Source organism: Bos grunniens, chromosome 7 (assembly GCF_055505025.1).
Source record: "Bos grunniens cultivar Pamir isolate PY7600 chromosome 7, Bosgru_T2T1.0, whole genome shotgun sequence".
Taxonomy (NCBI): Eukaryota; Metazoa; Chordata; class Mammalia; order Artiodactyla; family Bovidae; genus Bos; species Bos grunniens.
Window position 1 is genome coordinate 12,886,117 of NC_141171.1, and position 26,192 is coordinate 12,912,308.

The window sequence follows — 26,192 nt, forward strand, 5'->3', positions numbered from 1 at the left end:
GGCGGGTTCTGGGTGCGCCTGTGCCTGCCCGGGTGCATTTCAGGGATCATGTGTGCCCGAATGTCCCCAGGGAGGCCAGTCAGGCTGTATATGCGGTTTGCTGTTGTTGTTTAGTTGCTCAGTCGTGTCTGACTGTTTGTGACCCCATGGATTGTAGCCCTCCAGGCTCCTCTGTCTGTGGGATTTCCAGGCAAGAATACTGGAGTGGGTTGCCATTTCCTTCTTCAGGGGATCTTCCCAACCCAGGGATCGAGACTGCGTCTCCTGTGCTTTCTGTGAGGGGGAGGGAGACACTTGAGAAGTGGCACTTGTCTGTATGATGGTACCTGCGTGTGTGAACTGTGTGTGTGTGTGTGTGTGACACGCGCTGATACATAGATCGGGACTCTAACCCTGGGTGTTTGGGCAGAGGGACCGGGCGTCTGCTAATGCTACCCCCTGGGCCGTGGGGAGGGGGGCAGTCAGGGAAGGGGTAGGTGAGGGAGGGGCATGCTCCTCTATTCAGGGTCCAGGGTGTGCCTCTGTGGCCGTGACCCTGGCGTGGGTGAGGAGGGAGGCTGGGCCAGGCACACCCCACACCTGGTCCCTACAAACCCAAAGTCCACCACGGAAGCTTGGCCAAGCCATGCCCTGAGGAGCACTCACTTCATCTTTATTGAGGCCCCCTGGGCGGTCCGGGCTGCAGGGTTCACAGGATGGCGCAGGGCTTCTTCTCCTTGAAGGGGTTGGTGGCGGCTGGGATGCCCACGAGAAAGGGGTCGCTCTTGGCCTGCTCTGTGCAGAACTGCAGCAGGTCGGTAGCTGCCTTGGATACCTGCAGACCAGCCCGGTTAGCCCGACCTGGGCTGGGCCGTCCACCTGCCCTGCTCTCTCAGATGCGCCCGCCTCACCCTGGTCCTCACCTTCACGCGGTCAATGCCTGCCTCCATCCGCAGCTGCTCCACGGCCCGGCGGGCTTGCCCAATGTCACTGCCAATGGTCACCTTGCTGGACATCTGAGGGAGGGTGAGCAGAGCCACAGGCAGCAGGCTGCACCCCAAACCCCAAGCTCCTGCCTCCTCCTATGTCCCTGGTGCCTGAGGCATGGGGGTGGCTGCTCCCCAACCCATCAGGACCATGTACCTCAACTGAAGACTCCGGCTGACTCCTGGCTGCTCGGTCCTCCTCCTGCGGCCCCACTCTGGAGCCCTCCCCCAGCCCAGCCTCTCCAACACCCCCCCCAACCCCCCACAATGCCTGCAGAGACTTTGAAGCCAGGACATTCACGGAGTGAAATGTCACCAGCGGCAACAGCAGCTGTCGAGGCCAAAGGGGTCCCTGCCCCAGGAGGCCCAGTGGCTGCTCTGTCATGTGTCACCTTTACTGGGGGAGTGTAGGAGCCCCAGGCTGTCACAGATCTGCTTGATCCCCTGCTAACTGGCTCCTCCTCTGACATGAGGAGGCACAGCGTGAACCCTGGTTCAGGTGCAGCCCTGCCTCTCCTGTGTCTGTCTATACTCATGACCCAGGGCCCTTATCCACAGATGACTCAATTCACTCACTTATACTGATGGCTTCCCCTGTGTCCCAGCCCCTTCCCTGACCTCTGACCCGCATGAGGACCCTCCTCCCTCCTCGGTCCATCACCCCCACCTCTCAGTTGTCTCTCACCTAACCTGGCCAAAGTTGGACTCTGGATCCTCTCCCCCAACCCCAAACCTCCATCCCCCAAATTCACCACCATCCACCCAGCTGCCCTGGTTCCAATCTTTAACTCCTTTATTCCTTTCTTCCAGTATTCCTACATTTAATCCTTCATCAAGAGCCGTCAGAACAACTTTCTTTGTTTTTAATTAATAATTTTTTATTGGAATAGTTGATTTACAATGCTGGGTCAGTTTCTGCGCAGCAAAGTGAATCAGTTATACATACACATATATCCAGTTGTTTTTTTTTTTTTTTTTTTAATATTCTCTTCCCATATAGGTCATTACAGAGTATTGAACAGAGCTCACCGTGCAGTTTATAGATGAACTTTCAAATTAGGTTGTCAGACTGGTCACTTCTCCCCACCCTGTTGGTAGCATTGGGGTCCTGCCCCCCCATCTCAGTTTGCCTGGACCAGTGCAGTTGCCTGGTCTCCCCTGCCCTGCACAGCCTGACCCCATTCTACTCCAGTAAGTCAGTGGGATCTGTTAAATCACATTACAACATGGATGAAACTTGAGGACATTCTGCTAAGTGAGATAAACCAGTCACAAAATGACAGCTAATACATGATTCCCCTTATGTGAGGTAGGAGTAGTCAAATCCCAGAAAGCAGAATGCCAGTTGCTGAGGAAAAGGGGGGATGGGGAGTTGTGTTTAATGGGTACAAAGTTTCAGTTTGGGAAGATGAAAGAGTTCTTGAGATGAAGGAGGTGATGGTTGTATAACAATGTAAAGGTACTTAATGCTTCTGAACTGTGGACTTAAACATGGTTACAGTGGGGGACTTCCCTGTGGTCCAGTGGCTAAGACTCCACATTCCCAATGCAGGGGGCCTGGGTTCAATCCCAGGGAACTAGATCCCTCCTGCCATGACTAAAGATACAACATGTTGCAAGTAAGACCCAGTGCAGTCAAATAAGTATCTTTTAAAGAAGAGACAGACTACAGAGCTTTCTTTCTTAAAAAAAAAAAAAAAAAAAAAGGTTACAATGTTAATTTCATGTTATGTGTATTCTACCACAGTTTTATAAATTGGAGAAAATAAATCAGTTTTTCATTTTAAAAACTCTCCTATGGTTTTTCAGCCCCTGAGAATAAAACCCACCCTCCTTACTACAGCCCACAGGGCCCTGCCTGGTCTGGCACCTACTGTCCTCTCTGAATCCTTTTCAATCCCTCCTTCATTCTTCATGGATCACCTTGACGTCTTTGTGTGTGTTTCATCCATTTTTGCTGAGATCCCAATGTGTGCCCAGCACTGCACAGACTGAAAAGAATAGCAGTGAAACCAGACATGATCCTGCCTTCACAGAGCTGGATGGCAGGGAGGGATGAACAGCAGCAAACAGAATATATCCTGCACTGTGAAAAACAAAAGCAAGGTAAGAGCAAGAGCAGGTGGTCAGGGCAGGCCTCTTGGAGGAGGTGACATTTGGATTGAGGCCCAGAGGAGGAGGAGCTGGGGAAGCAGGTGTTCCAGGCAGAGAGAGCAGCAAGTGCACTGCCCCTTGGTCAGCAAAGAGCTTATTGGGCTCTAGAACAGTCAGGTTAGTGGAGCTGGAGAAAAGTGAGTGCGGCCAAGTGGTAGGGGATGAGGGTAGGCAAGTCAGTGCCTTCTTAGGCCACAGGGAAGAGCCCGAGTATTACTCTTACTGGGAAGCCACAATAAGAGGGTTTTTCTTTAAAAAATTATTTATTATTTTTGGCAGTGCTGGAATATTTCTACCTCATTGCTACCCGGTCTCTGGGTACTCTTCATTGTGGTGTGGAGGCTTCTCATTTTGGTGGCTTCTTGCAAAGCATGGGCTCTAGGGCACGTGGGTTTCAGTAGTTGTGGCTCCCAGGCTCAATATTGTGGCACATGGGCTTAGTTGCTCGGAGGCATGTGGCATCTTTCCGACCCAGGTGTCAAACCCGTGTCTCCTGCATTGGCAGATGAATTCTTTACCACTGAGCCACCAGGGAAGCACACAGTATATAGTGCAGACTCCATAAATTGTAGAGTGAGTGATTACAGGGGTCTCACTGGACTAAACCCTATGTATGGTTAGGAGGACCCATAAGATCATAGACCCCCACCCTCTAGCATCTCACAGGCTCGCTAGAGGGAAAGAGATATCAGCCCTGGGTCCCACAGGAGATCCCTGACCCAGAGGAAAGTCAAGGAAGACTTCAAAGAGGATATGGCAGCTCAGCTGCCAGAGACAGAAGACCAGGGGTTATGCTGCATATGGAGGCTCAGGAGACTTGCAAGACACGAACAGCGATCACTGTTCCAATTTGACGAGAGACTCTCCGAGGCAGAAACTGTCTGATACCTCCTGGTGATTCGAATTCCGTCTAACGGCAACGTCTGAGAAACCATTCTCTCTCTGAGAGGGTAGACACGAACCGGTAAGCTCCACGCAACGCGGTGGGTTTCCAGCAGGCGGCAGTAAAAGTAAAAATCATTCATCGGCGGCTGGGAACATACGGAATATAAATAATGGCTCCCCGCGGCTTCCGTATTACGGACTGTACAAGACAAGATGGCCGCACCCTTGATTCCGGGCGCGGCGGGTCATGTGATCAAACATCTTCCGGCCCTCCCCAGGTTTTCCCCAGGCCTTGAATCTCCTACTGAAGTGCGTGCCGGGGCCTAGAGCAGTTCGAGGCCGCCAGAGGGCTGGCCTGGGGCGGCTCTGACTTGAGAGTGCAGCTGCAGGACAATGGAGGGTCCCCAGGAGAGGGAGGTGCCCGCGGCGGCACTGGCCGCCGTGCTGAAGCACAGTTCGGCACTGCCGTTCGAGACCGCGCAGGTCCGGGGCTACGACTTCAACCGTGGCGTGGACTATCGCGCACTGCTAGAGGCTTTCAGCACCACTGGTTTCCAAGCCACCAACTTCGGGCGCGCGGTACAGCAAGTCAACGCCATGGTGAGGCCTGGGTGAGGCTTCCTGGGTTGAGGGGGCGTGGCCTCCAGTAGCATCCAGCAGTAGCTGGGGGCGGGACTTCTCTGGGAGGTGTGTTCTTCGTCCAATAGTGGGAGAGAGTATGGGGCCCGGGAGTTTTGTGCTGGGGAGTGGTTGGGACTGATTCTGGGGCGGGGAGCGGGCGTTATAGGTAACAGGTGAAGGTATTATGGAAGGGGCGGAGCCTGGGCTAGAGAGTGCATTTGAGCCAGGAATTGGAGGTGGACCCTTACACCCGCCCGGACCTGAGCTTGGGTTTGCTTTTCCCGGTGGGGAGAGGGGTCGGGCCTGAAAAAGTGATGCTCTCGGATTCCTGAAAAGGGGCAAAGCCTAAGCATGTGACCTGAGACTTGGGCTGTGAACAGGGCGGAGCCTACACAGGGGTGTTCCTTCCCCTGTACCAGGTAGAAGTGTTTCTCTGTCCCTGAGTGGTCAGAGCCTGGGCGGGGAGTCTGACACCAAAACCCGCCGCGGGTCCTTGGGGTGGAATTTGGAGCCAGAGGTTAATTCAACTCTGCCCTTACCTAGATAGAGAAGAAACTCGAGCCGCTATCCGAGGATGAAGACCAACATGCAGACTTGACCCAGAGCCGACGCCCACTCACCGGCTGCACCATTTTTCTGGGCTACACATCCAACCTCATCAGTTCAGGCATCCGTGAGACTATCCGTTACCTCGTGCAGCACAACATGGTGGGACCTGGTGGGGGTGTGGCCTTGGGCTCTCTGGGTCTTAATGGGCAATAAGGTTACTGGTCATTTAAGTGAGACAGGAAGATATGGGTCAGTTTTGTTTTGCAGCAGAGCTCCCCACAGGGGTCAATGGATGAGAGTTGGGAGTTAGGAGTTCTGCTTGGGATAACTTCACTGCCTTGTGGCTGCAGGTGGACGTCTTGGTGACCACAGCTGGGGGTGTGGAGGAGGATTTCATCAAGTGCTTGGCGCCCACATACCTGGGCGAGTTCAGCCTCAGGGGGAAGGAGCTACGTGAGAACGGGATCAACAGGTGGGTGGGTGGGGGCTGAGCGGTGCTGAGTAAGGGAGGCAGGCTGAGGGTCCTGGGCCCTGATGCCCATCCACCTTCTGTCCCCAGGATTGGAAACTTGCTGGTGCCCAATGACAATTACTGCAAGTTTGAGGACTGGTTGATGCCCATTCTGGACCAGATGGTGCTGGAGCAGAACACAGAGGTGAGGCTGGAGCAACCTGGGGCTGGGGGAGGGTGCGTCAGGGGAGGCGCTGCTGCCTGAAGCCAATGTCTCCTCCTAGGGTGTGAAGTGGACACCTTCCAAGATGATCGCCCGGCTTGGCAAGGAGATAAACAACCCAGAGTCCGTGTATTACTGGGCCCAGAAGGTGAGGGACCGGCGGGGGCAAAAATGCCAGGCTTTGGCATGTGTTGTTTCATTTTCACAGCCACCTGGGTAGTTGGTACTAGTCTCCTCATCCCTGCTCCTACATAAGGAGCCTCAGAAACAGAGAAGTTAGGCAGTTTGTCTGAGGTCCCACAGCTATTGACTGTGGATCTGGCATTCTGGCTCTACTCCTAGACTGCTGGGAAGCAGTTGGGCAATACTTAGCAGCTCCCATGGGGACTCTTGGAAGGCCCCATGCTCCTCAGAGGCTCTGGGGTCCAGCAATCAGAAAAACAAGAATACCATTCTTCATGTGCCAGGCCCAAGTGAAGTTAAGCTCCCTGCCCAGAATCAGGCAGAGAGGAAACACCTGCAGGCTGCACCTACAGGGCTTAGATCCGGCCCCCCCGTCTTGCTCTTTCCTAGAACCATATTCCTGTGTTGAGCCCGGCACTCACAGATGGCTCGCTGGGTGACATGATCTTCTTCCACTCCTATAAGAACCCAGGTCTGGTCCTGGACATTGTTGAGGGTAAGATGTTGGGGCTGCAGAGGAGCAAGGGAGGAGGGCTGCCTGGGCCTGCGGTGGCCTGACTCAGCCCTCTCCCCCAGACCTCAAGCTCATCAACACACAGGCCATCTTCGCCAAGCGTACGGGGATGATCATCCTGGGTGGTGGCATGGTCAAGCACCACATCGCCAATGCCAACCTCATGGTGAGCAGGGATGCAGACTGTGTGGCCCCTAGTGGGGGGTGGTACTCGTGCCTGCTGTGCAGACAGGCCTGTGTACTAGGCCCATGCCATGTGCTGGGAAACAGTTGTGGACTAGACAAGCCAAGATACCTGCCCTCCTGGAACTGATGTTCTAGTGGGGAGATGAACAGCAAACCAGTGACAAGGTGACATGTACATCAGGTGGCAGTATTGGCTACAAAGAAGAATCAGGGATGACGATGAGAGGGCAGGAGAAAGGCATGCTATTCAGAAAAGGGAACACTTCCTGGGAAGTGTGACCTGTGAGCAGAGGTTTTTCAGGGGCTGCTCCCATGAACCATGTGGTTAACTTAAGGAGTGGGCGTGAGATGAGTTTCTGGCAGGATTGGCCAGTGCAAAGGTTCTGAGGTGCCTGATGTAGGCACATCTTGGAGGCCAGTGAAGTGGAGAGTGAGAGGAGGTGAGGCCAGAGGTGACAGCCACAAAGTGCGAGGCCTTGAGGGCCACTCAGGTGCTCATAGGCACCTTCTGGCTGCTGTGTGGGGAACAAACAGTGGGACTGGGATGGGGACCATAGAGAGGGAAGAGGTGTGGAAGTCTTCTCTAGAGTTGGTGGCAGATGTGGGTGGGCTCTTGCTACCTAGGTGAGTCTGGAGCAAAGCCGCCCACTGCCCAGCATCCCATGACACTCCCACTTGGCCCAGTTATTGACATGGAGCCCTTCCCTTGGAGTGAAGGCCACCAAGGGCTTCCTTTATCTGGGACACATCCCTGTGCCTTTAGCTAGTGTCCTGCCCTGGAGTCTGTCTGGCTGACCAGCCCATCCTGTTCCTCCCCACAGCGGAATGGCGCTGACTATGCCGTCTACATCAACACTGCCCAGGAGTTTGATGGCTCTGACTCAGGCGCCCGGCCAGATGAAGCTGTCTCATGGGGCAAGATCCGGATGGATGCACAGCCTGTCAAGGTGAGGGTCAGCCAGCCAGCTGGAGCACAGGGTCTCCTAGGCTGCAGCTGTGGATCCTCTGGCTCACCTGGGTTCCCTCCATAGGTCTATGCTGATGCCTCCTTGGTCTTCCCGCTGCTTGTGGCTGAAACCTTTGCCCAGAAGGTAGATGCCTTCACGCCCGAGAAGAATGAGGACTGAACACTGGACGGTGCAGCCCCAGGGAGGCCTCACCCCCCTCCTCTATTTATTAGTTTGCAGACCCAGCCCCTCCCCACTTCTTGGTCAGCAGCATGTCTAGAATAAATGATCTCAGCGGTCCTCCTTAGGCTGTGTCTCTGTCCTTGGCAGTGGGTCCCCTGGCTTCAGCCTGGGGCACCTTCAGCCTCGTAGGTCTCCTCCCGCCAGCACTGGATGCTGCCCCCCATGGCAGTCAGCAGGCAGGGCTCTGTGGGGTGGTAGGTCAGCGATTGCACCACACCGGGACCTACAGGCAGGGCCAGCGCCAGGGCACCCTGTGGAGCGAGGGGTGGGCAGTGGTCATCAGTGTGTCTCCCTCCTCCTGGCCGCCTCTCCCCTGGTTTCCATTATAATGCTTCTAATTGCTTCCCAGACATTGCAAACTTAATCAGTCCCAAACTGAGCCCATCAGTCAGTTGTCCTTCCAGGTGCTCAGGTCAGACACCTTGGATCTTCCTCGTACATCTCAAGTCCTTTTGTCAGTAAATCCTCTTGGCTCTGCCTTTAGACTGTGCCCAGAGATTGCCATCTGGGCTCCACCAGCCCACCTGAGAGCCTCAATGCTCCCTCCTTTTATTACCCTGCAGTCAAGTCTCAACATATTGGGTTCTTCTCTCCACCTGCAAAATGTCCTTTCACGTGCCCTCCCTTGCAGGATGACTGCCAGTCTACTGGACCCTCGAGACGTAGGCAAAACCTTGGTGCCTTCTGAGTTCCCAAAGGGAGAGCTGGCTCCTCAACTCTCCAGGGCCCTCCAGTTCCTTCATCCTCTAAGGGGCTTCTGTAGCCAAGCTCCAGCCCTGACCCCATGAAGTCTAGCTGGTCAGTTCCCATTCTGACGTCCCCACCAGGCTGAGACACATCAGGACAGAGCTCACAGGGCTCACGGGGGGAAATCACAGGGATGCTCAGACGTGGCTCCGATTTCCTGAACAACTACAGCCCCATCTCACCTGGGGTGAGATGCCATCACCACCCTCCCTCCCCGAGGGTCAGTCCCAGTGGCCCCACCTGACCTGGATCCTGCTGCCACCACTGCCATCCACAGCACTTCCATTTCCTGACCGATACATGGGTGCCACACCTCCAAGCTTTGGCATGTGCTGTGCTCTTTGCCAGGACTGCCCTTCTTTCTTCATTCTCTCATTCCTTCTAGCCCCCAGTTCTAACAGAACACCACCCCCCGTTCAGGCCTGAGAGTGACTCAGGTAAGGACAAGGCAGGCACCCCAGCGTGGAGTGGGGGTGGGGAGGCTCACTTCCACCAGGTCCCAGAAGAACACCTTCCCGTCCTCAGAACAGCTGACCACATGTGTATCGCGCTCGCTCAGGCAGCAGTCCAGCTTATACTCCTTGTTCTTATGGCCCGTATACCTGGGGGTGAGTGGAGTCAGAGCGGGTGTTAGGGGCGGGCTTCACTGGGGGTGGGGGAGGGGCCCCACGCTCCTGAGGACTCACTCGCCCAGCAGCTCCCCTGTGTCCTTGTCCAGAAGCCGCAAGGTAGAGTCTAGGCTGGACACCAGGGTGCACTGGCCATCCCGGCTGAAGCAGATGCAGGTGATGGGGCCTGGGGGCAGGGGAAGGCAGGCATGTCAGGCTGGGTCCCCTGGGCTGTCCCCACCTTCCCTGCCTGCCCCCCAGCACCAGCCACACTCACTGCCCACGTAGTCTGAGAAGAGCTGCCCCATCCTCAGGTCATAGCGCCTCACCCGGCCATCTACGGAACTGCAAGACAGGGCGGCTGCAGCTGAAGCACTTGCAGGGGCCTGTAGGTCCAGGGTGCCAGCTTTGGTGTCCCTGTATCCTCTTCACCTGGCCAGGGGCCCGAGGGCAAGGCTAGCACCTATCCTTCCCAGTACCCTTCACTGCCACGTCATGCTTAGGATCGGCCACGGAAAACACACTGACGTGAACTCAAGAGTGGAATTCTGGGTCTTCCCAGGTGGTCCAGTGGCTAAGACTCTGAGCTCTCCATGCAGGGGGCCTGGGTTCAATCCCTGGTCAGAGAACTACATCCAACATGCTGCAACTAAGACCCGATGCAGCCAAATAAGTAAATTAAAAATAAATATAAAAAAAAAAAAAGTGGAATTCTGAGGCAATGGCTTTAAGACACAGACCCAAGGGCCAATCAAGTCCCATTCCATCTGTTTCTGCTTTCCACTGAGCTCCCTCTCTGGGCCAGACCCTGTACAGAGACTTGGAATACAGCTGCTACCAAGCCAGGAGCACTTGCTGCCAAAGTGGAACCTCGTGGACTGAGGGGCATCAGCTCCCAGGAGGTGACACTGGAATTGAGGCTTGAGGCTGAGAAAGGAGCCAACCATGTTCAGTTCAAGGGGGGGATGTGTGGGAACTGGGTGGGCTGACAGGCCAAGCAGTCCAAACACCCCCAGTGGTGGGATCAGCACTCCCTCAGGTTGTGGGAACACTTGGGCAGCCCTGCATGGGAATTTTTTTTTTTTTAATTGTCTCCTGCAGCTAGACTGTCAAATCTATGTAGGCAGGGGTTTTCCTTGTTTTTCTATCTTGTTCACTGCTGTATGCTGACTAAAAATGGGACCTGTAGGAGGTGCTCAGATACACTCCAAGTAGTATAGAACAGTCCAGGTGGAGAAAGGGCAATTGCATGTCGGTCCCAGAGTGGAAGCATGTGTGGTATATTTAACAGAAATTAGCTGCAATCCTTTGGCCACCTGATGCCAAGAGCCGACTCATTGGAAAAGACACTGATGCTGGGAAAGATTGAGGGCAAGAGAAGGGTGCGACAGAGAATGAGATAGTTGGATGGCATCACTGACTCAATGGACACGAGTTTGAGCAAACTCCAGAAGATAGTGAAGGACAGGGAAGCCTGGAGTGCTACAGTGCATGGGGTCAAAAAGAGTTGGACACGACTTAGTGTCTGAACAACAACCACATAAAAGCTGAGAGCACAACAGAGACCAGACCATGCAGGGCCTTATGAGCACAATGAGGAGAGTAGATTTTTTAATCTAAATACAGAGACAACTGTGAACCTCGGTGGCACCTGGCGAGCGACAAGGTCCTGGTCCCACTCACCCTGCGAGGACCTCATGGTCTGACACCTTCACGCTGGATATACCATCTCTGGCTTCGTCCAGCGTCTGTACTGGCTCAGGTTTCCGAGAGCGACAGTCCCAGCAGCGGATGGTGGAATCGATAGAGCCTGTAAGGCCAGCATGAAGGTGGATCAGGTTTAGAGGGCGGAGGCAGTCTCCTGGGCCCACCTGCCAAGGCCCTGGACTCACCAGACAGGATAACTGTGGCCTCTTCATTAAACTGCACTGTGTTCACCTTCTGTGAAACAGGAACTGCCGCTTAGAGGATGAGGACAAAAGCAGGGTTCCCAGTGCAAGTTAAAGCAAGGGAAAAAGGTTAAGGGTAAGGGAGATCAAAGAGTTGGGGGGAACTGCAAGGATGGGGCTTGATGAAGTGGGGGCCATGGGGAAGGATCCTTGCGCTGTAATTGCGTGGGGGGGGGGCGGAGCGGATCCCTGTTACCACCCACATGCTAATCAGATTTGCTTTAATGAGACCCCTTCTTGCTTGCACTCACCCCCGCGTGGCCCCGGAATTTCCGCACGACTTGCCCTGACGCCACATCCCACAGCACCACCGCCTTGTCCCCACCTCCAGAGCAAAGACTGCTGTTATCAAAGGAGCTAGAAGGCAGAGCACAGAATATTTAGCATCTACTTCTGTTCCTGGCCTCAGCGCCCCGATCCCGCCTTGGCCCCCCGGCTCACCCAGCCGCATCCAGCACCTCGTAGCCGTGGCCGCTGTACGTCCGCAGTAACGTCCCCCGCAGCGGGTTCCACAGCTTCAGGGTCTTGTCGCTGCCGCAAGTCAGACAGTAATTGCCATCCACTGGGGAATACCAGGGGGGGTTACTGGGCCGTCGACCTTAGGAGGCGGGAGGAGGACTCGGAAAGATCAAGGCGCTCACCATTAAATCGCACAGCTCGAACCGCCCGCTGCCCGCAGTCCAACGTCTTCAACCGTTTCTGCGGCAGCTCGGGGCCCCGCGGTTTTGGCTCAGGGAAAGCCATCCTTCGGCTTCCCCTTCCTCGCCACCTTACACGCGCCGGCACGGAAGCATTCCTTGCCCTGGGAGGGTGTAACCTTACTATTGTCCTCCATAGTCTACTTCCTACTTCTCACTTCCGGGTTCTACATTTAGGCTCTTTGGAAATAGTGTTGGAAACACTGAAACTTGTCTCCAGCTTCCTAGTTTCCTTCCCCACTTCCGGTCTTCTAGGAGCATTTTTAGCTTCTCCGAATTCTCTGTCCCCTGGCTGGGGGGAGTTCCGGTAACCGTCGATAGGAACGGAAGCGCGAGGGCTGAGAGTGTTACTCTAAAAACTATCCTGTGTTTCCAAGCTGGAAGCTGCCGGAAGCTGCCGGAAGCTGCCGGAAGCTGCCGGAAGCTGCCGGAAGCTGCCGGAAGCTGCGATTCCCGCAGCGGAAGAGGCGCGACTTCTGACTCGCTATGTCCGCGAACAATATGTCGGACCCACGGAGGCCCAACAAAGTGCTGAGGTGAGGCTCCTAGTTGTCATGGTGTTAAAAAAAGAAAAAAGTTCAGCTGTAAATTTAAACGATATAATTGGCTTTACCAAATGATCATAAATTGGACAACATCCCATCTAGCAAGTAGAGGGGAGCGCTAAAGAGCTATAGAAAGGAAAGTGTTATTTAAAGGCAGGACAAGGAAGTCATAAACAGGATGATTTCAGATTATATTAGTTTCCTTTTGGGGAGAAAAGGGTCTTATTAGGTGGGGGTTACCTCATTTTCCTTTTGAAGGATGGAGAGGGGAGAGAGCCCATGTGACAGACTGCCTCATTGGTGCTGACCAGAAAATTCGTGACTGACCGATTAAGACTGCATTTCTGGAGGAAGTTGAAGCTTCTATTAGGTTAGATATTAAGCCCCGATTTGGTAGCTTGGCCAAGTACAGATTTTTGGATCTGTGGTATTCTTTTTAACAAATCTTCTCTCTCTTCCCTCCTCCCCGCTCCCAATCAGAGTCTGTCTGACTGAGAGACGTGATCAAAACTTAAGGCATGAGCGCCACTCTCAGCTGCTACTCTGAGGTTCTCTCAGTTTTGTTCTTTTGCAGGCTATTCATAGTTAACCCCTGTGATAGTCACAGGTCCTTGCTGGCTTCAGGTTCACAGTCTCTGAGTTGGTTATTCTCTTGTTATTTTTCTGATGTTCTAGTCATAGGGAGATCTTTTGCTTGATGATTAGTGGCTGTGATTATGCATTGAAAGCTTTTGAGAGAATACAGTGCATTCAGTTTAGTTGCTCAGTCGTGTCCAACCCTTTGTGAGCTCATGGATTGCAACACACCAGGCTTCCCTGTCCATCACCAACTCCCAGAGCTTGCTCAAACTCATGTCCATCCAGTTGGTGATGCCATCCAACTATCTCATCCTCTGTCGTCCCCTTCTCCTCCTGCCTTCAATCTTTCTCACCATCAGGGTCTTGTTCAATGAGTCAGTTCTCTGCATCAGGTGGCCAAAATATTGGAGTTTCAGCTTTAGCATCAGTCCTTCCAATGAATATTCAGGACTGATTTCCCTTAGGATGGACTGGTTGGATCTCCTTGCAGTCCAAGGGGCTCTCAAGAATCTTCTCCAACACCGGAGTTCAAAAGCATCAGTTCTTTGGCCCTCAGCTTTCTTTATGGTCCAACTCTCACATCCATACATGACTACTGGAAAAACAATGTATTTGAGTAGAAGTCCAGTGTTCTTGCCTAGAGAATCCTAGGGACGGGGGAGCCTGGTGGGCTTCCATCTATGGGATCGCACAGAGTCCGACACGACTGAAGTGACTTAGCAGCAGCAGCAAACCATTACTTTGCCAGACCTCTGTTGGCAAAGTAATGTCTCTGCTTTTTAATATGCTGCCTAATTCAGTGCATTAAGGAGATTATTATGATTATAATAAGCAGGATAATTAGCAATGTTTGGAGTGCACTTTGGAGCCATGCTCTCCAGGATTAAAACCAGGCAAAATCAAATACATGAAAGAGAGTTCCCACTGGAACTTCCCTGGTGGTGTGCTGGTTAGGACTTGGTGCTGCCAGTGCAGTGAGCAAGGGTTTAATCCCTGGTTTAGGAAAAAAAAGAAAAAAAAATTCCCCTTGAAGGAGTTACCTTCTTATGCCAGCTGGCTTGCTCAGTGATCTTATGTAATTGAGTTTCAGCTTCCCCAGGAGGAGTAATCCAGTGTAGCAGGTGGTGTTGACCACAGCATAGACACTCCTTGCTCAGCTAAAAGATAAACAAAGACTGTGTGTTAGTCGCTCAGTCGTGTCTGACTCTTTGCGACCCCATGGTCTGTCCATGGAATTCTCGAGGCAAGAATACTGGAATGGGTTGCCATTCTCTTCTCCAGGGGATCTTCCTGACCCAGGAATTGAACTGGGTCTCTTGCGTTGCAGGCAAATTCTTTACTGCCTGAGCTACCAGGTAAGCCCCTAATTAAGGGCTGTTCTGTTATAAAAGAACAACTGGCCAGAGAATCTAAGGATCTTTCTTGGGCTGATGGCCTTGCCAAAGGACACGAATCCTGAGTCATGAAATCCTTATCATTCTTTTTAACTTCATGATGTAAATCCAGGGGACTTGACCAATGAGGTGTCTTAGTTCCGTTGTGGAAAGTTAGGAGCCCAGTTTAGTAACCTAAGAGGCATTGCCCTCTGTGCACTGGCTGTCTAGGCATTCAGAGGCTAAAGGAGAATGATAACCATTATGGACAAAGACTGACCCTATCGGGGCACAGACCATTTCCATTAGGGGGTACTGTTAATGGATTCATTCACAGGGATTACTGCAGTTACCCATTCAAGCCAGATGTCAGTCAGGTTTTCAGCACATTTGGGAATAGATTCTCCCAGCCTGAAATATGAAGTGTTGCTCCAAACACCTTGCCAAGATAGGTGCAGTTGGTGAGGTCTCTTAGTGAGTGGGGGCAGATCTGATCTAGATTATCATGAGAATGTGGGGTGCAAGTGCAGTGAGATTTACCAGTTAATTGTGTCTAATTGAGTATGTACGGTTATGATGGGAGAAAGGGAAAAACAAGGTATAGGTTGTTCTGGCTGTGAAAGTTGAATTGCATAAGAAACTTTCAGGGGGTTTGGTTGTAGTTTCCTGTGACCTTGAGAACAGAAGGAAAAGCTGGTCACAAGGAGGACCAGGAGGTCTCTAGCATCATGAATAGATTGGAATTTTTTTGTTTTTGTTTTTGACTGTGCAGTGTGGTATGCGAGATCTTAGTTCCCTGGTCAGGGATCAAACCCACTGTTCCTTGCATTGGTAGTACAGAGTCTTAACCACTGGACTGCCAGGGAAGTCTCAGATTGGAATTTTTATTTATTTATTTATTTTTGGCTGAGCTGGGGGGTCTTTGTTGCTGTGTGGGCTTTTCTCTAGTTGCCGCAAGTTGGGGCTCCTCTTGGTTGCAGTGCAAGGGCTTTTCATTGCAGTGATTTTTTCCTGTTGCGGAGCACAGGCTCTAGGCATGCGGACTTCAGTAGTTGGGGTTCCTGGACTCTAGAGCCCAGGCTCATTAATTGTGGTCCATGGGCTTAGCTGCTCTGCGGCATGTGGAGATCTTCCTGGATCAGGGATTGGACCTGTGTGCCCTGCATTGGCAGGCAGATTCTTTACCACTGAGCTACCAGGGAAGCCCCCAGATTGGAATATTTAATGTCAAATCCATTGGTCTGAAAGCTTACTTTCCTCAGCAATGGCTGGGAGATAAGGGTGAGAACATCATCTTTCCAGGTGAAAACCATAGTAAAAAAAAGAAAAAGAAGAAGGGTTTCAGTCTAGTTAACATATGGTCTTGATCTGGTGTCTGGGACAGAAGCAGTCCACCTTGACGCCAGCTATTCTCTTCCTCATCAGTTTGATTCAGAGGTCTCCAGCGTCTGTTTAGGACTGGATGTCTGACGGAGCTTTCCTTAGCTGTGGGATGTGTACCCACGGCTCAGTGCCTTCTCATTTTGCATCTTTGTCAGTGGTCAGGAGCACTTGGTAAGGTCCCTTCCCATGGGGCTTGAGGGCTGTTTTCCTCTGATGATGTTTTCAGAATACCCAGTCAGCAGGCTCCAGTCTGTGACCAACAGGATCCTTTGAGTTGGGATCTGGGAGGGCTTCTTAAACCTGTTAATGATAGCATAAGATGTGAAAGACTTATAGTAGCTGGTCCTATTAACGTTAGATAGCAAGGGATCAGCAGAAAGTTGTAGAGCAATGGACATTGGTCTACTGGTGACTGTTCCATGTGGAGTGAGTGTATGTTTTCATAGAGGGTACTGGCAACAGTTGGCATGGCCAGAGGCAATATCTTAGGCCAAGGGAGTTCAGTAGTTTAAGCAGTCTAGAGGTTTTCGAGGATCCCATTAGTTCTCTCTACCTTGCCTGATGATAAGTGAAAAGGAGAGTGATAATTCCAAGGAGTCTGCAAGGTTTTCATTAAGGCTTGTACGATTTGCCCAGTGAGGTGGGTGCCTCAGTCCCTGAAGACTATGGAAGGTAGACCCCAAGTTGGAACCACATCTTCTAACAGGTTCCTTGCCATTGTGAGGGCATTAGCCTTGTGGCGAGGGAAGACTTCAGCCCATTAGGAAAGCATGTGTAGAGTAACAAGAACGTACTGATAACCCATACTGGGTGGTGGTTGGATAAAGTCCAGCAGTAGGTGCTCAGAAGGTCCGGGGTGGGGAGGTCTGAGGCCTCTGGGAACACAGATGGTTCTTCCAGGATTGCAGGCCTGACAGGTCAAACATTGATGGTAAACTGCTTTTGTGATTTTGTCTCCCCACCCATGTCTATTCGTCATTTGAGTCATCTTAAAATGCACTGTGATGGGTGAAGGAATGCAAAAACTGAAAAATGAGATTTGTCAGGGAGCTGGGAAGAACCACGTGGCCATCTTGGGTTTCCCATAGCCTTGAATGTTTATCTAATTTACAACCATTGTTTGCCCATCTTAATTTCTCTGTTCAGGAACAGACTGATGTTACAAGGGCATCAAGATGGCCAGGGTCTGGCAATGAGAGGTCATGTTTTGCTGAGGCAGAATGGTCTTCATCCATCTGTATCATAATATTTATTTATTTTTCCTGCTCTGTAAACTAGATCTTAGTTCCCCAATCAGGGATTGAACCCAGGTCACCACAGAGAAAGTGCCGAGTCTTAACCACTGGGCCGCCAGGGAATTCTCAATGCCATGATATTTATAGATTCTGTTGCTGCTGTCTTTGCATGAAACGTAACTAGGGCATTTCCTGAACTCTGGTTCAGTCCTTTTAGTGTGAGTCTCAATTTTAATGACAGGTAATTTCTTACCTTCAGAAAGTAAGAGTAGTTTACTTGTTGCCTTTAAAAAAATTTTTTTTTTTTAATTTATATTTTTGGCTGCCCTGGCTCTTCTTGCTGCGCGCAGGCTTTCTCTACTGCGGTGAGCAGAGGCTGCTCTCTGGTTGCTGTGCTCAGGTTCTTACTGTGGTGGCTTCTCTTGTTGCGGAGCATGGGCTCTAGAGCGTGGGCTCAGAGTTGTGGTGCACGGGCTTAGTTGCCCCACAGTATGTGGGATCTTCCAGGACCAGGGGTCCAACCCATGTCCCCTGCATTGGCAGGTGGATTCTTAACCACTGGATCATGAGGGAAGTCCCTATTGCCCATTTTTGATGGGGGCCCGAGAGGACTTCAGAAAACCCCTTTGTTTCCATAACATCTCCAAATCATGGATAATCCTAAAGGCATACTGATTCTTGGTAAAAATATTAACAAGCCCTCTGGTAAGGGCTTTTTGGGCCACTTTCATTTATGGGAAGTTTCCTTTTCAAGTAATTCATAATGGTTAGTAATAGCATAATCAGTTTGGGAACAAGGTGTCCCTTCTTCATTTTCATTTTAGAGTATGGCCCATCAGCAAACAAGATTATATCAGGATGTTCTTACCTGACAGTTAAGGGGCTTATCTTTGTCAGTAGGGGTAGTGATGTAGCAAGTTAAAGGTGTTGCAACATTTAAGATGTTGCGTAAGTGGAGGAAGCAAAAGGATCTCATAGAAGGTTAATATGCTGGCAGAGACATGTTGAGTCAATTCAGAGTTAAGAAGACCGGTTTTTTGTTTGTTTGCCTTTTTAATACATTTGGGAGATCAGGAGATGCCCCCTCTGCATATATATATATATATTTATTTATTTATTTATTTACTTAGTTACTTACTTATTTGGCTATTCCAAGTCTTAGTTGCAGCATACAGGATCTTTTAGTTTTGGCATGTGGGATCTAGTTCCTTCCACAAGGATTGAACCCAAGCTGCTTGCAGTGGGCCCACAGAGTCGTACTGGACCACCAGAGAAGTCCCAAGAGTTAAGAAGATTTTGGACAGCGTGAGGAGTCTATAAATAAATGCTGTTACTTCAGATTAGATCTACTGAAGCTTCTACTAACTTTGTAGTTGCAGCTGTAACCCAAGACAGTTGGTATAGGCACTGGCAACTGAATCCAGTTAAATGCTGTGAGAAGAAAGAGGCTGTGTTTATTGCTATGCTCTTGTGTGAGCATTCCCAGGGCTTGGTTATTTCTTTCATGCACAAATAAAGTGAAAGGTCTTGAATAATTAGGTAGGTCTAGGGCTGGTGGTTCTTAAAGCACTTTTTTTACTCTTCAGAAAAGCCTACTTATGTATATCTTCCCTAGAAAGGGGCTCAGGGACTAGAAGTTTAGTAAGGTCATTGGGTGGGGAAATGAATAGGGAAAAATTAGGAGCCCATAGTCTACAGTAGCCAATCAAGTCTAGAAATCCACACAGCTGTCACTTAGTTGTAGGCCTAGGAAATTCTTGGATTAGCCTGATCCTTGTTGGGTTCCTTCAGCACTAGGTAATGAACATTATCTACAGATAATTGTTAATTTTCCCTTGAAGAGTTTATGTTCCTTTTGTCAACTGAAATAATAACCAACCTATAATAAGAATTTTATCTGGGCCAAACGGAGGCCTATGGCCCAGGAAACATAGATTCAAAAGCACTTGAATTGTTTTGCCGGACTACAGTATGGCAGAGGCTTATTCAGGCAAAAACCTCAGTTACAGAACTTGTTTGTCAAGAATTATAATTGGAACTTCCCTGGTGGTCCAGTGGTTAAGACTGTGCTTCCACTGCAAGGGGCATGGGTTCTATCCCTGGTCAGGGAAGTTCTGCAGGCCTGCAGGTATGGTCAAAAAAAAAAGGGGGAATATGATTAGAGTCGGCAAGATATACGGGTGCTTGTTAAGCAAGGATTCGTTGGGGTCTGAAGATGTTGAGGCCATAAGGTTGCAGTTAGCAGCTGCTAGCAGATACCGTCTTAAGAATAGCTGGTGGTGTGGTTAAATTTGATACAGTTCAGAAAATTCAAGTCCTCACTGATGCATTAACATGGCTACCCGGCTCCATTTGGATGCCTGAAGCACAGTTCTGTCTTGTCCGAACAAAGAACAAACATCAGACACAATGGGTACATTGCTTCAGGGTTTCAAGAGACAGATTAGCACATACACAGCAAGACAGCATGACCTTAGGTCAGGGAAGGGAACCTCATATTCAAAGGAATTGGTACATTGGTATTGTGGGGATAAGGTGAAAGAACATTTATCCCCTCTTCAAAGTGGACATTCTGCACAGTCTGATAACTGCACTTTTTTTTTTTTTTTTTGGTCTAATGGTTAAAGCAGATGTCTGTCTGAGAGGCCACAAGACTGTCTGTTCTAATGAGCATAAAGTTTAAGCCCAGTCATGTCTTAGCTAGGATGACTTCTCCATACCACAGTATGAAAAGTTCTTCCATCACTTTTTAGCAGATAAATGGAATCTTTTATGGATGTGTCTTTGGTTACTGAGCACAGTAAGCAGTCATCCACCTGTTGTGAAAGAGCTCATTTCCTGGGGACTGGTGGGTCCTTACATCTTGACGGAGCACTTGGGAGAAATCTGAAGGGGCCTCAGTGAACCCTTGAGGCACGAGTGTCCAGGCTTACTGCTAATTGTTCCAAGTTAAGGCAGATGGACATCAGCTGTTGGAATCTATAGAGATACTGCAAAAGGCTGAAAAAGATCCACAACAGTGTTTTGAGCCTGCTGGAATTTATGACAAAATGGTGTTCCAGGTTTGGGACAACTGGGAAGGGGGAAATAACTTTGCTAATAACCCTTGAGTCCTGCTTGTTGTTTAGTTGCTCAGTCTGGTCCAACTCTTTGTAACCCCATGGACTGTAGCTTGCTAGACTTCTCTGTCCATGGGGTTTCCCAGGCAAGCATACTGGCTGCTAAGTCGCTTCAATCATGTCCGACTCTGTGCAACCCCATAGACGGCGGCCCACCAGGCTCCACTGTCCCTGGGATTCTCTAGGCAAGAACACTGGAGTGGGTTGCCATTTCCTTCTCCAATGCTTGAAAGTGAAAAGTGAAAGTGAAGTTGCTCGGTCATGTCCGACTCTTAGCGACCCCATGGACTGCAGCCTACCAGGCTCCTCCGTCCATGGGATTTTCCAGGCAGGAGTACTAGAGTGGGGTGCCATTGCCTTCTCCAGGGGACTTTCCTGACCTAGGGATTGAACCTGTGTCTCCTGCTTTGCAGGTGAATTCTTTACTGCTGAGCCACCAGAAGCTCCTGAGGGAAGGGATAAATCAGGAGATTGGGACTGACACATACACGCTGGTATATATAAAATAGATAACTAAGAAGGACCTACTGTGTAGCTCAGGAAATTCTACTCAGTGCTCTGTAAAGACCTATATGGGAAAAGAATCAAAAGAAGAGTGGCTATATGAACATGTATAACTGATTCACTTTGCTGGACACCTGAAATAACACAGCATTGTAAATCAACTATACTCCCTATAAAAATTAAAAAACAAAAGAAACTTTCCCCTGAGGCTGGAGTTGGGGGAGGCTCTTAAGTTATAGACAAGTCACCATCCTCACCCATTAGGTTTCCAGACTGGCAGGATCTGCATGTTGTGGTGGCTTCTATAGGGCGTGCCTAATTAGCCCTGGGACATTAGGTCTTCTCTTGTGGGTGTGCGGCTTTGTGTGGTTTTAGGCTTCAGAGGATATTGATGTAATTGAGGGAGAGGTTTAGTTATGTGTCTCTGAATCTTTATAAGCTCTGTATTTTTTATTCTTGCAATGTCAATATTAGAAATAACGCACAGAGGATTTCCCTGGTGGTCCAGGATTTCGATTCCTGGTCCAGGAAGATCCCGAATGCCGCAGGGCAACTAAACCCGTGCACTGCAACTACCGAGCTGGAGCTCTAGAGCCTGCGCTCTGCAACAAGAGAAGCCACCGACACTAGAGTAGTCCCAGCTTGCCGCAACTAGAGAAAGCCCGTGCGCAGCAGTGTAGATTTGGTGCAGCCCAAAAGAAAGAAAGAAAGTACCCAGAGATTTTGAGACACCTCAATTAAATTCAGGGACTTTTGTTGGAATTCTTCCTCTCCGTCAAGGACAGATTGTAAGAACATAAAAGATCTGGTTCACGTTGGTCAGGAAATTTTAAGGTGAAGTCCCCATTGGAAACAAAATGTCTTAGCCCTTTTAACTTAGAAAGGAGAGCTCTACCTAAATAGATCGACTGGGGCTACGTCACATAGTGAAAAAAGAATGTTTTTCAGTCAGAAGTCCCCCAGTCCTTTGTACTGGTTGAGGTAGAAATTCTCTCTGAACTTTTGTTAGATTCTTCCAGTTAGGAAACCTCTTTTTCACTCTGAGGGAGTTGTCATCCTAAGGGAATGGGGTGAAAACATAGCTCCAGACTGCATGGAGATCAAACCAGTCAATCCTAAAGGAAATCAACCCTGAATATTCATTGGAAGGACTGTTGCTGAAGCTCCATTCCTTTGGCCACCTGATTCGAAGAGCCAGCTCATTGGAAAAGACCCTGATGCTGGGAAAGATTGAAGGCAAAAGGAGAAGGGGGTGGCAGAGGATGAGATGGTTGGATAGCATCACCAACTCAATGGACATGGATTTGAGTAAACTGGGTGATAGTGAAGGACAGGTGAGCCTGGTATGCTGTCGTCCATGAGATCACGAGGAGTCAGACACGACTTAGTGACTGAACAACATCTCAGGAAAACACGTGCGAGTCTCAGCACATAGCTTGGCTGTGAGGGACCAAAGGAAGGCCTGCAATCTTGAGAATTCCTGCTGAAGAGGGAACAAGCGGTGTGAGGCAGGTGCATTCAGAGAGAAGGTCTGACAGAGTCACAGAACTGAACAACAATAAGTATCATCGAGAATTTGATAAGGTTTCCCATTAGATTTAATTTTATTTTCCCCTTGGCTGTTTAAGGGGATTACAGATAACAGCTTACCAGAGAATCCCTCGGAATACTGAGGAGACAGATATGGGGGCAAGTTGATTACATTTGAGACATTGGTCCTTGGGCCAGCGTTTTGTTGGCGGACCCCTAGGAGGGCATTATTTTAGCTCTCTGGTCTTGGAGCTGTTGTAACTGTAAGACCAACAACTTGGAGAATTTTTGCTTGTAGTCTTACTCTAAGGTCATTTCAAAGTGCTCAGCTGTGGTCATTGGCTCCATCAGCCTGGTGGTCTCCTATCCTCTCTTCTGTATTTTTATCAATCCACTAATCTCAGGAGATAATCTGTGAGCAAACAGGGCCACTAGAGCAGGTTAGGTGACTATCACATGGAACCGAAGCACCATAGGAGGAGGGCTTCCAAGCAAGTGTCTTAAAGTCGGTCGGATTCACCTTTCTTTGTTTTGCATGTTTGAATAACAGACCAGTCAGTAGGGGTAGGGAAGATTCTAGGAACGGTTTATAAAAGGTCTGTTGCTTTTTAAAAATTTTATTTATTTATGGTTGTGTTGGGTCTTTGTTGCTTTGTGCAGGCTTTCACTAGTTGCAGCGAGCAGGGGCTGCTCTATGCGGACTTCTCATTGCAGTGGCTTCCCTTGTTGCGGAGCACAGGCTCTAGGCATATGGGCTTCCGCAGTTGCAGCACACAGGCTTGGTAGTTGCAGCTCGTAGGCTCTAGAGTTCGGGCTCAGAGGTTGTGGTGCACAGGTTAGTTGCTCCACAGCACGTGGAATCTTCCCAGACCAAAGATGGAACCCGTGTTCTTTGCATTGATGGGTGGGTTCTTACCCACTGCCCTATCAGGGAAGTACAGTTGCTGTTTTGCAAGCTTTGTCTGGTTGAGGATTTTTTTTTTTTTTTGGCTATGCCCCATGGAATGCAGGCTCTTAGTTCTCCAACCAGGGATAGAACCTGAGACCCCTGCAGTGGAAGCTTGGAGACTTAAACCACTGGACCGCCAGGGAAGTCCTGAAACCCTCACTTTCAAGGGCAGTCTTGTCTCAGGGAAACCTTCCCCATGACAGCCATAGTAATTCTAGGTTGTTTTTAGTCATACTTTGCCATTTTTGTAGATATTTACAGCTTCTGAGATTATAGTTCTTGGTCATAAAAATAAGCAGGTGTGCCAATGGGTAGACTCATTAAAGGACATGGTGGAGTCAGAGATGCTCCCATCTCTCTTGGCTGGCCTTTATCTACACAAAGGAAGACAGACAGACATGAATACTGTAACACTGCAGCCATAACCAGTTACTGTGGCCTGGCCAAGAAAAAGGCCCTGTGCACACCATCACTGACTGCCTACGTGGAACCTGGGGCTGGAGAAAGGCTTGAACCAGGAGTAGATCCTACATGGGGACTGTGGGCTGATTCCAAACAAATGGGGAACTGCAGACCAAACCGCCAGCACGGCCCAACAAGGAATCTGGGAACAGAACCAAGGGCCTAGGGTTTCCAGCCAAATGAGGAACTGTAGTCAGAACCACCAGCAGCTCCCAACATGGAACTAGTGATTCCAGACAAATGGGGAACTGGCTGGAAAGCCAGTTAGGTCGGGAGCATGACACAAAGAGAGCAGAGCTCAGAACTGAGAGGAACTTACCCATGGCCTCCAGATCCAGCGAGAAAGACCGTGAACTCAGAAGGGGATTCATGGTACCCCTCCTTGTGTTCCTTGTTGTCCCTGAATGTCAGAGGTTCACTTTGGATCCTGTTGCTGCTACCAAATCTCTTGAAAAACAAAATTCACCTGAGTAAATTCTAAAGGTCTAATTGGCTTTATTGAAGGATTCATGAATCTGGCAACATCTTGTCTAACAAGTAGAGGGGAGCCTTAAAGGCCTATAGAAACGGAAAGGTTTTTAAAGGTAGGGCAAGGAAGTCATAAACAGAAAAAAGGATGATTACAATGTCAGAGACTACATTTCTGGAGGAGGCTGACGCTCCATTCAGGCTAGGTAGTAAGCCCCAGTTTAGTGGCATGGCCTAGCATAAATGACTCCATTTTGGACCTGTGGTTTTATTTTTAACAATGGGGATGGGTCTCAGATTGTGGGTTGGAGGCCCAGGGAAGCATCTGCCCACCCTAGGGGTAGAAGTCGAGTGCCCCTGACCCTGAGCCTGCCGCAGGTACAAGCCCCCACCGAGCGAGTGTAACCCAGCCCTGGATGATCCGACACCAGACTACATGAACCTGCTCGGCATGATCTTCAGCATGTGCGGCCTCATGCTCAAGGTGGGCAGGGCTCGGGTGATGCTAAGTGGAGAAAGCCAGAGCTGTCGTGAAGCCAGAGGTCCGGGTCAGGATGGGCACATTGGATGTTGGTCTGAGGTTTTAAGGCAACTTGGTGAGGTCCTTAGGGTGATGGGGGATGTCAAGGGCTAGGCTTCTTAGGCCTGAGGGGACATGGTGGGGTCAGAGATGCAGTTCAGGGAGTAGGACCAGAACTTGGGTACCTGAGGTTAGCTTTGGGAGGCTGAGACTGAGGGACTCCTGGGGATCAAGGCTGGAGCTGCAACAGGTGAAACTGGGATTGGAACCGGTGGGAGAATGGCTCATTGGGGTGCCTCTCACTGACCTAACCCATCTGTCCACCCACCTCTTCCAGCTGAAGTGGTGTGCTTGGGTCGCTGTCTACTGCTCCTTCATCAGCTTTGCCAACTCCCGGAGCTCTGAGGATACGAAGCAGATGATGAGTAGCTTCATGTGAGGCTGGGTCTGGGGAGGGAGGGACTCCTGGGGGAGGGGTGGGAGCCCCCCCGCCTCTCCATCCTGGACTGACACCTCTCTCCCATCTCAGGCTGTCCATCTCTGCCGTGGTGATGTCATATCTGCAGAACCCTCAGCCCATGACGCCCCCCTGGTGATGTCAGCCTAGAGGGGTCACGTCCTGGGCCTCTCTAGCCACCTTGCCCTAGGCCTCACCTGTGGCTGCTCAGCCTCCTGCCGTCAGCTGCGGTGCTGGGCTTCCCTTGGCGAGGCAGTCTCTGGGTCTGCAGCTGGACAGAGGGAACCTGGCCCTGACCCTGGGATCTCACGGCTGCTGGAGCAGAGAGAGGAATCCCCTGGGCCTAACCTCCGACCCCCACCTTTTCCTGCCCTGCCTGCTCCCAGGGGAGACGCTATCCATGTTTCTAGGTGTACCCACTCATTTTCTTGTTGAAACCCGTTAATAAAGTTTTGCATTCTGGCTGTTCTCTGCGACCCCTCTCTCCTGTGCATGGGGGCTGTTTGTCCTAATAGAGGGAAGGGCTCCACCTTCCCACTCAGTCAGGTCTGGGGTGGGGCCCCAGTCTGGAGCCTTTTGGTTAGTTCATTTGCTTATTTCGCAAGACTCAAGCCTTAAGCCAGCTGCCAGAGGCTAAACAGTGATCTCTGCCCTCTGACAACTCAGAAGATAGCTCTGCTGATCTAAGGAATCTGGGCTTTGGTTTTCTCAGAAGAGTGAGGGTAATGTCAGCACATCGGATGGACTGGTAGGGACTGGGGAAGGTAGGAAGTTCTCCCCTACCTGTCAGGTTCTCACTGCTCACAGGAGGACACTGATATCTCTTGAACAAGGCTGGAGGTCTCCCGTCTTCAGCACTGTAAGGGTAATTCCTTTATTTAACGTCTCAATCCATAGGACAAAACAGAGCCCCCATTAACCTCAGCTCCTAGCCAACTTAGGTCCTTTGCAAACCATAGCCCTGAAGGTCGATGGAATACCCTAGAATCCTAGGCAATACTCTACCTCCAAGGCAAACAGCATCCGCGGGAAAATCTGAGACTTATGCGCCGGTGGTGGTGGTGGTGGGGGGCACACTATAGGGCACTCCGGTCACATAGAGGCCACAAGACGCTAAAGGCTCCACTGGCCAAAGCAGCACCCTG

General features: G+C 50.5%; 4 protein-coding genes and 1 long non-coding RNA gene across 7 annotated transcripts; 2 read left to right on the forward strand and 3 right to left on the reverse strand.

Moving 5' to 3' along the window:
- Nucleotides 1–688: 688 nt before the first annotated feature.
- On the reverse strand, nt 689–995 carry GNG14 (G protein subunit gamma 14). Its single transcript, XM_086409058.1, is given in 3 exon segments — nt 689–804; nt 807–893; nt 896–995. Coding segments are annotated over 3 exon segments (303 nt in total).
- Nucleotides 996–4,193: 3,198 nt separating this feature from the next.
- DHPS (deoxyhypusine synthase) lies at nt 4,194–7,978 on the forward strand. 3 transcript variants are annotated; one of them, XM_086409041.1, is made up of 9 exons: nt 4,194–4,604; nt 5,169–5,333; nt 5,525–5,646; nt 5,734–5,830; nt 5,910–5,996; nt 6,422–6,527; nt 6,608–6,711; nt 7,553–7,678; nt 7,763–7,978. In XM_086409041.1, exons 1-9 carry the CDS (start codon nt 4,398–4,400, stop codon nt 7,856–7,858), a joined length of 1,110 nt encoding a protein of 369 aa, XP_086265167.1. In that variant the 5' UTR covers nt 4,194–4,397; the 3' UTR covers nt 7,859–7,978. The 3 variants fall into 3 exon arrangements, with proteins under 3 accessions (XP_086265167.1, XP_086265169.1, XP_086265170.1); XM_086409043.1 differs by lacking the exon at nt 4,194–4,604 and adding an exon at nt 4,666–5,044; XM_086409044.1 differs by lacking the exon at nt 4,194–4,604 and adding an exon at nt 4,695–5,044 and having other exon boundaries at nt 5,173–5,333.
- Nucleotides 7,870–12,011, reverse strand: WDR83 (WD repeat domain 83). Its single transcript, XM_086409048.1, has 9 exons — nt 11,867–12,011; nt 11,667–11,787; nt 11,477–11,582; nt 11,169–11,217; nt 10,960–11,086; nt 9,554–9,621; nt 9,355–9,463; nt 9,156–9,270; nt 7,870–8,172 (listed from the first exon to the last, which is right to left on the reverse strand). The coding sequence occupies exons 1-9, from the start codon at nt 11,967–11,969 to the stop codon at nt 8,023–8,025; spliced, it is 948 nt and encodes a 315-aa protein (XP_086265174.1). The 5' UTR covers nt 11,970–12,011; the 3' UTR covers nt 7,870–8,022.
- Nucleotides 12,012–12,394: 383 nt separating this feature from the next.
- Nucleotides 12,395–25,509, forward strand: WDR83OS (WD repeat domain 83 opposite strand). The gene is made up of 4 exons (XM_086409057.1): nt 12,395–12,459; nt 24,449–24,554; nt 24,928–25,025; nt 25,120–25,509. The coding sequence occupies exons 1-4, from the start codon at nt 12,410–12,412 to the stop codon at nt 25,184–25,186; spliced, it is 321 nt and encodes a 106-aa protein (XP_086265183.1). The 5' UTR covers nt 12,395–12,409; the 3' UTR covers nt 25,187–25,509.
- Nucleotides 22,240–24,051, reverse strand: LOC147368461 (uncharacterized). The gene is made up of 2 exons (XR_015166662.1): nt 23,922–24,051; nt 22,240–23,514 (listed from the first exon to the last, which is right to left on the reverse strand). It is a non-coding gene; the product is annotated as an uncharacterized LOC147368461 (long non-coding RNA).
- Nucleotides 25,510–26,192: the final 683 nt, after the last annotated feature.

Excerpts from the sequence above, each read along its gene's own strand:
- WDR83OS (XM_086409057.1), top strand. The coding sequence starts at position 12,410 with ATGTCCGCGAACAATATGTCGGACCCACGGAGGCCCAACAAAGTGCTG. Across the intron at positions 24,555-24,927 it reads TGTGCGGCCTCATGCTCAAG|CTGAAGTGGTGTGCTTGGGT; the intron begins GTGGGCAGGGCT and ends CACCTCTTCCAG. Across the intron at positions 25,026-25,119 it reads CAGATGATGAGTAGCTTCAT|GCTGTCCATCTCTGCCGTGG; the intron begins GTGAGGCTGGGT and ends CTCCCATCTCAG.
- DHPS (XM_086409041.1), top strand. The coding sequence starts at position 4,398 with ATGGAGGGTCCCCAGGAGAGGGAGGTGCCCGCGGCGGCACTGGCCGCC. Across the intron at positions 4,605-5,168 it reads TACAGCAAGTCAACGCCATG|ATAGAGAAGAAACTCGAGCC; the intron begins GTGAGGCCTGGG and ends GCCCTTACCTAG. Across the intron at positions 6,528-6,607 it reads GGTCCTGGACATTGTTGAGG|ACCTCAAGCTCATCAACACA; the intron begins GTAAGATGTTGG and ends CCTCTCCCCCAG.
- WDR83 (XM_086409048.1), bottom strand. The coding sequence starts at position 11,969 with ATGGCTTTCCCTGAGCCAAAACCGCGGGGCCCCGAGCTGCCGCAGAAA. Across the intron at positions 11,583-11,666 it reads GAGGTGCTGGATGCGGCTGG|CTCCTTTGATAACAGCAGTC; the intron begins GTGAGCCGGGGG and ends TCTGCCTTCTAG. Across the intron at positions 11,087-11,168 it reads GGCCACAGTTATCCTGTCTG|GCTCTATCGATTCCACCATC; the intron begins GTGAGTCCAGGG and ends CTGGCCTTACAG.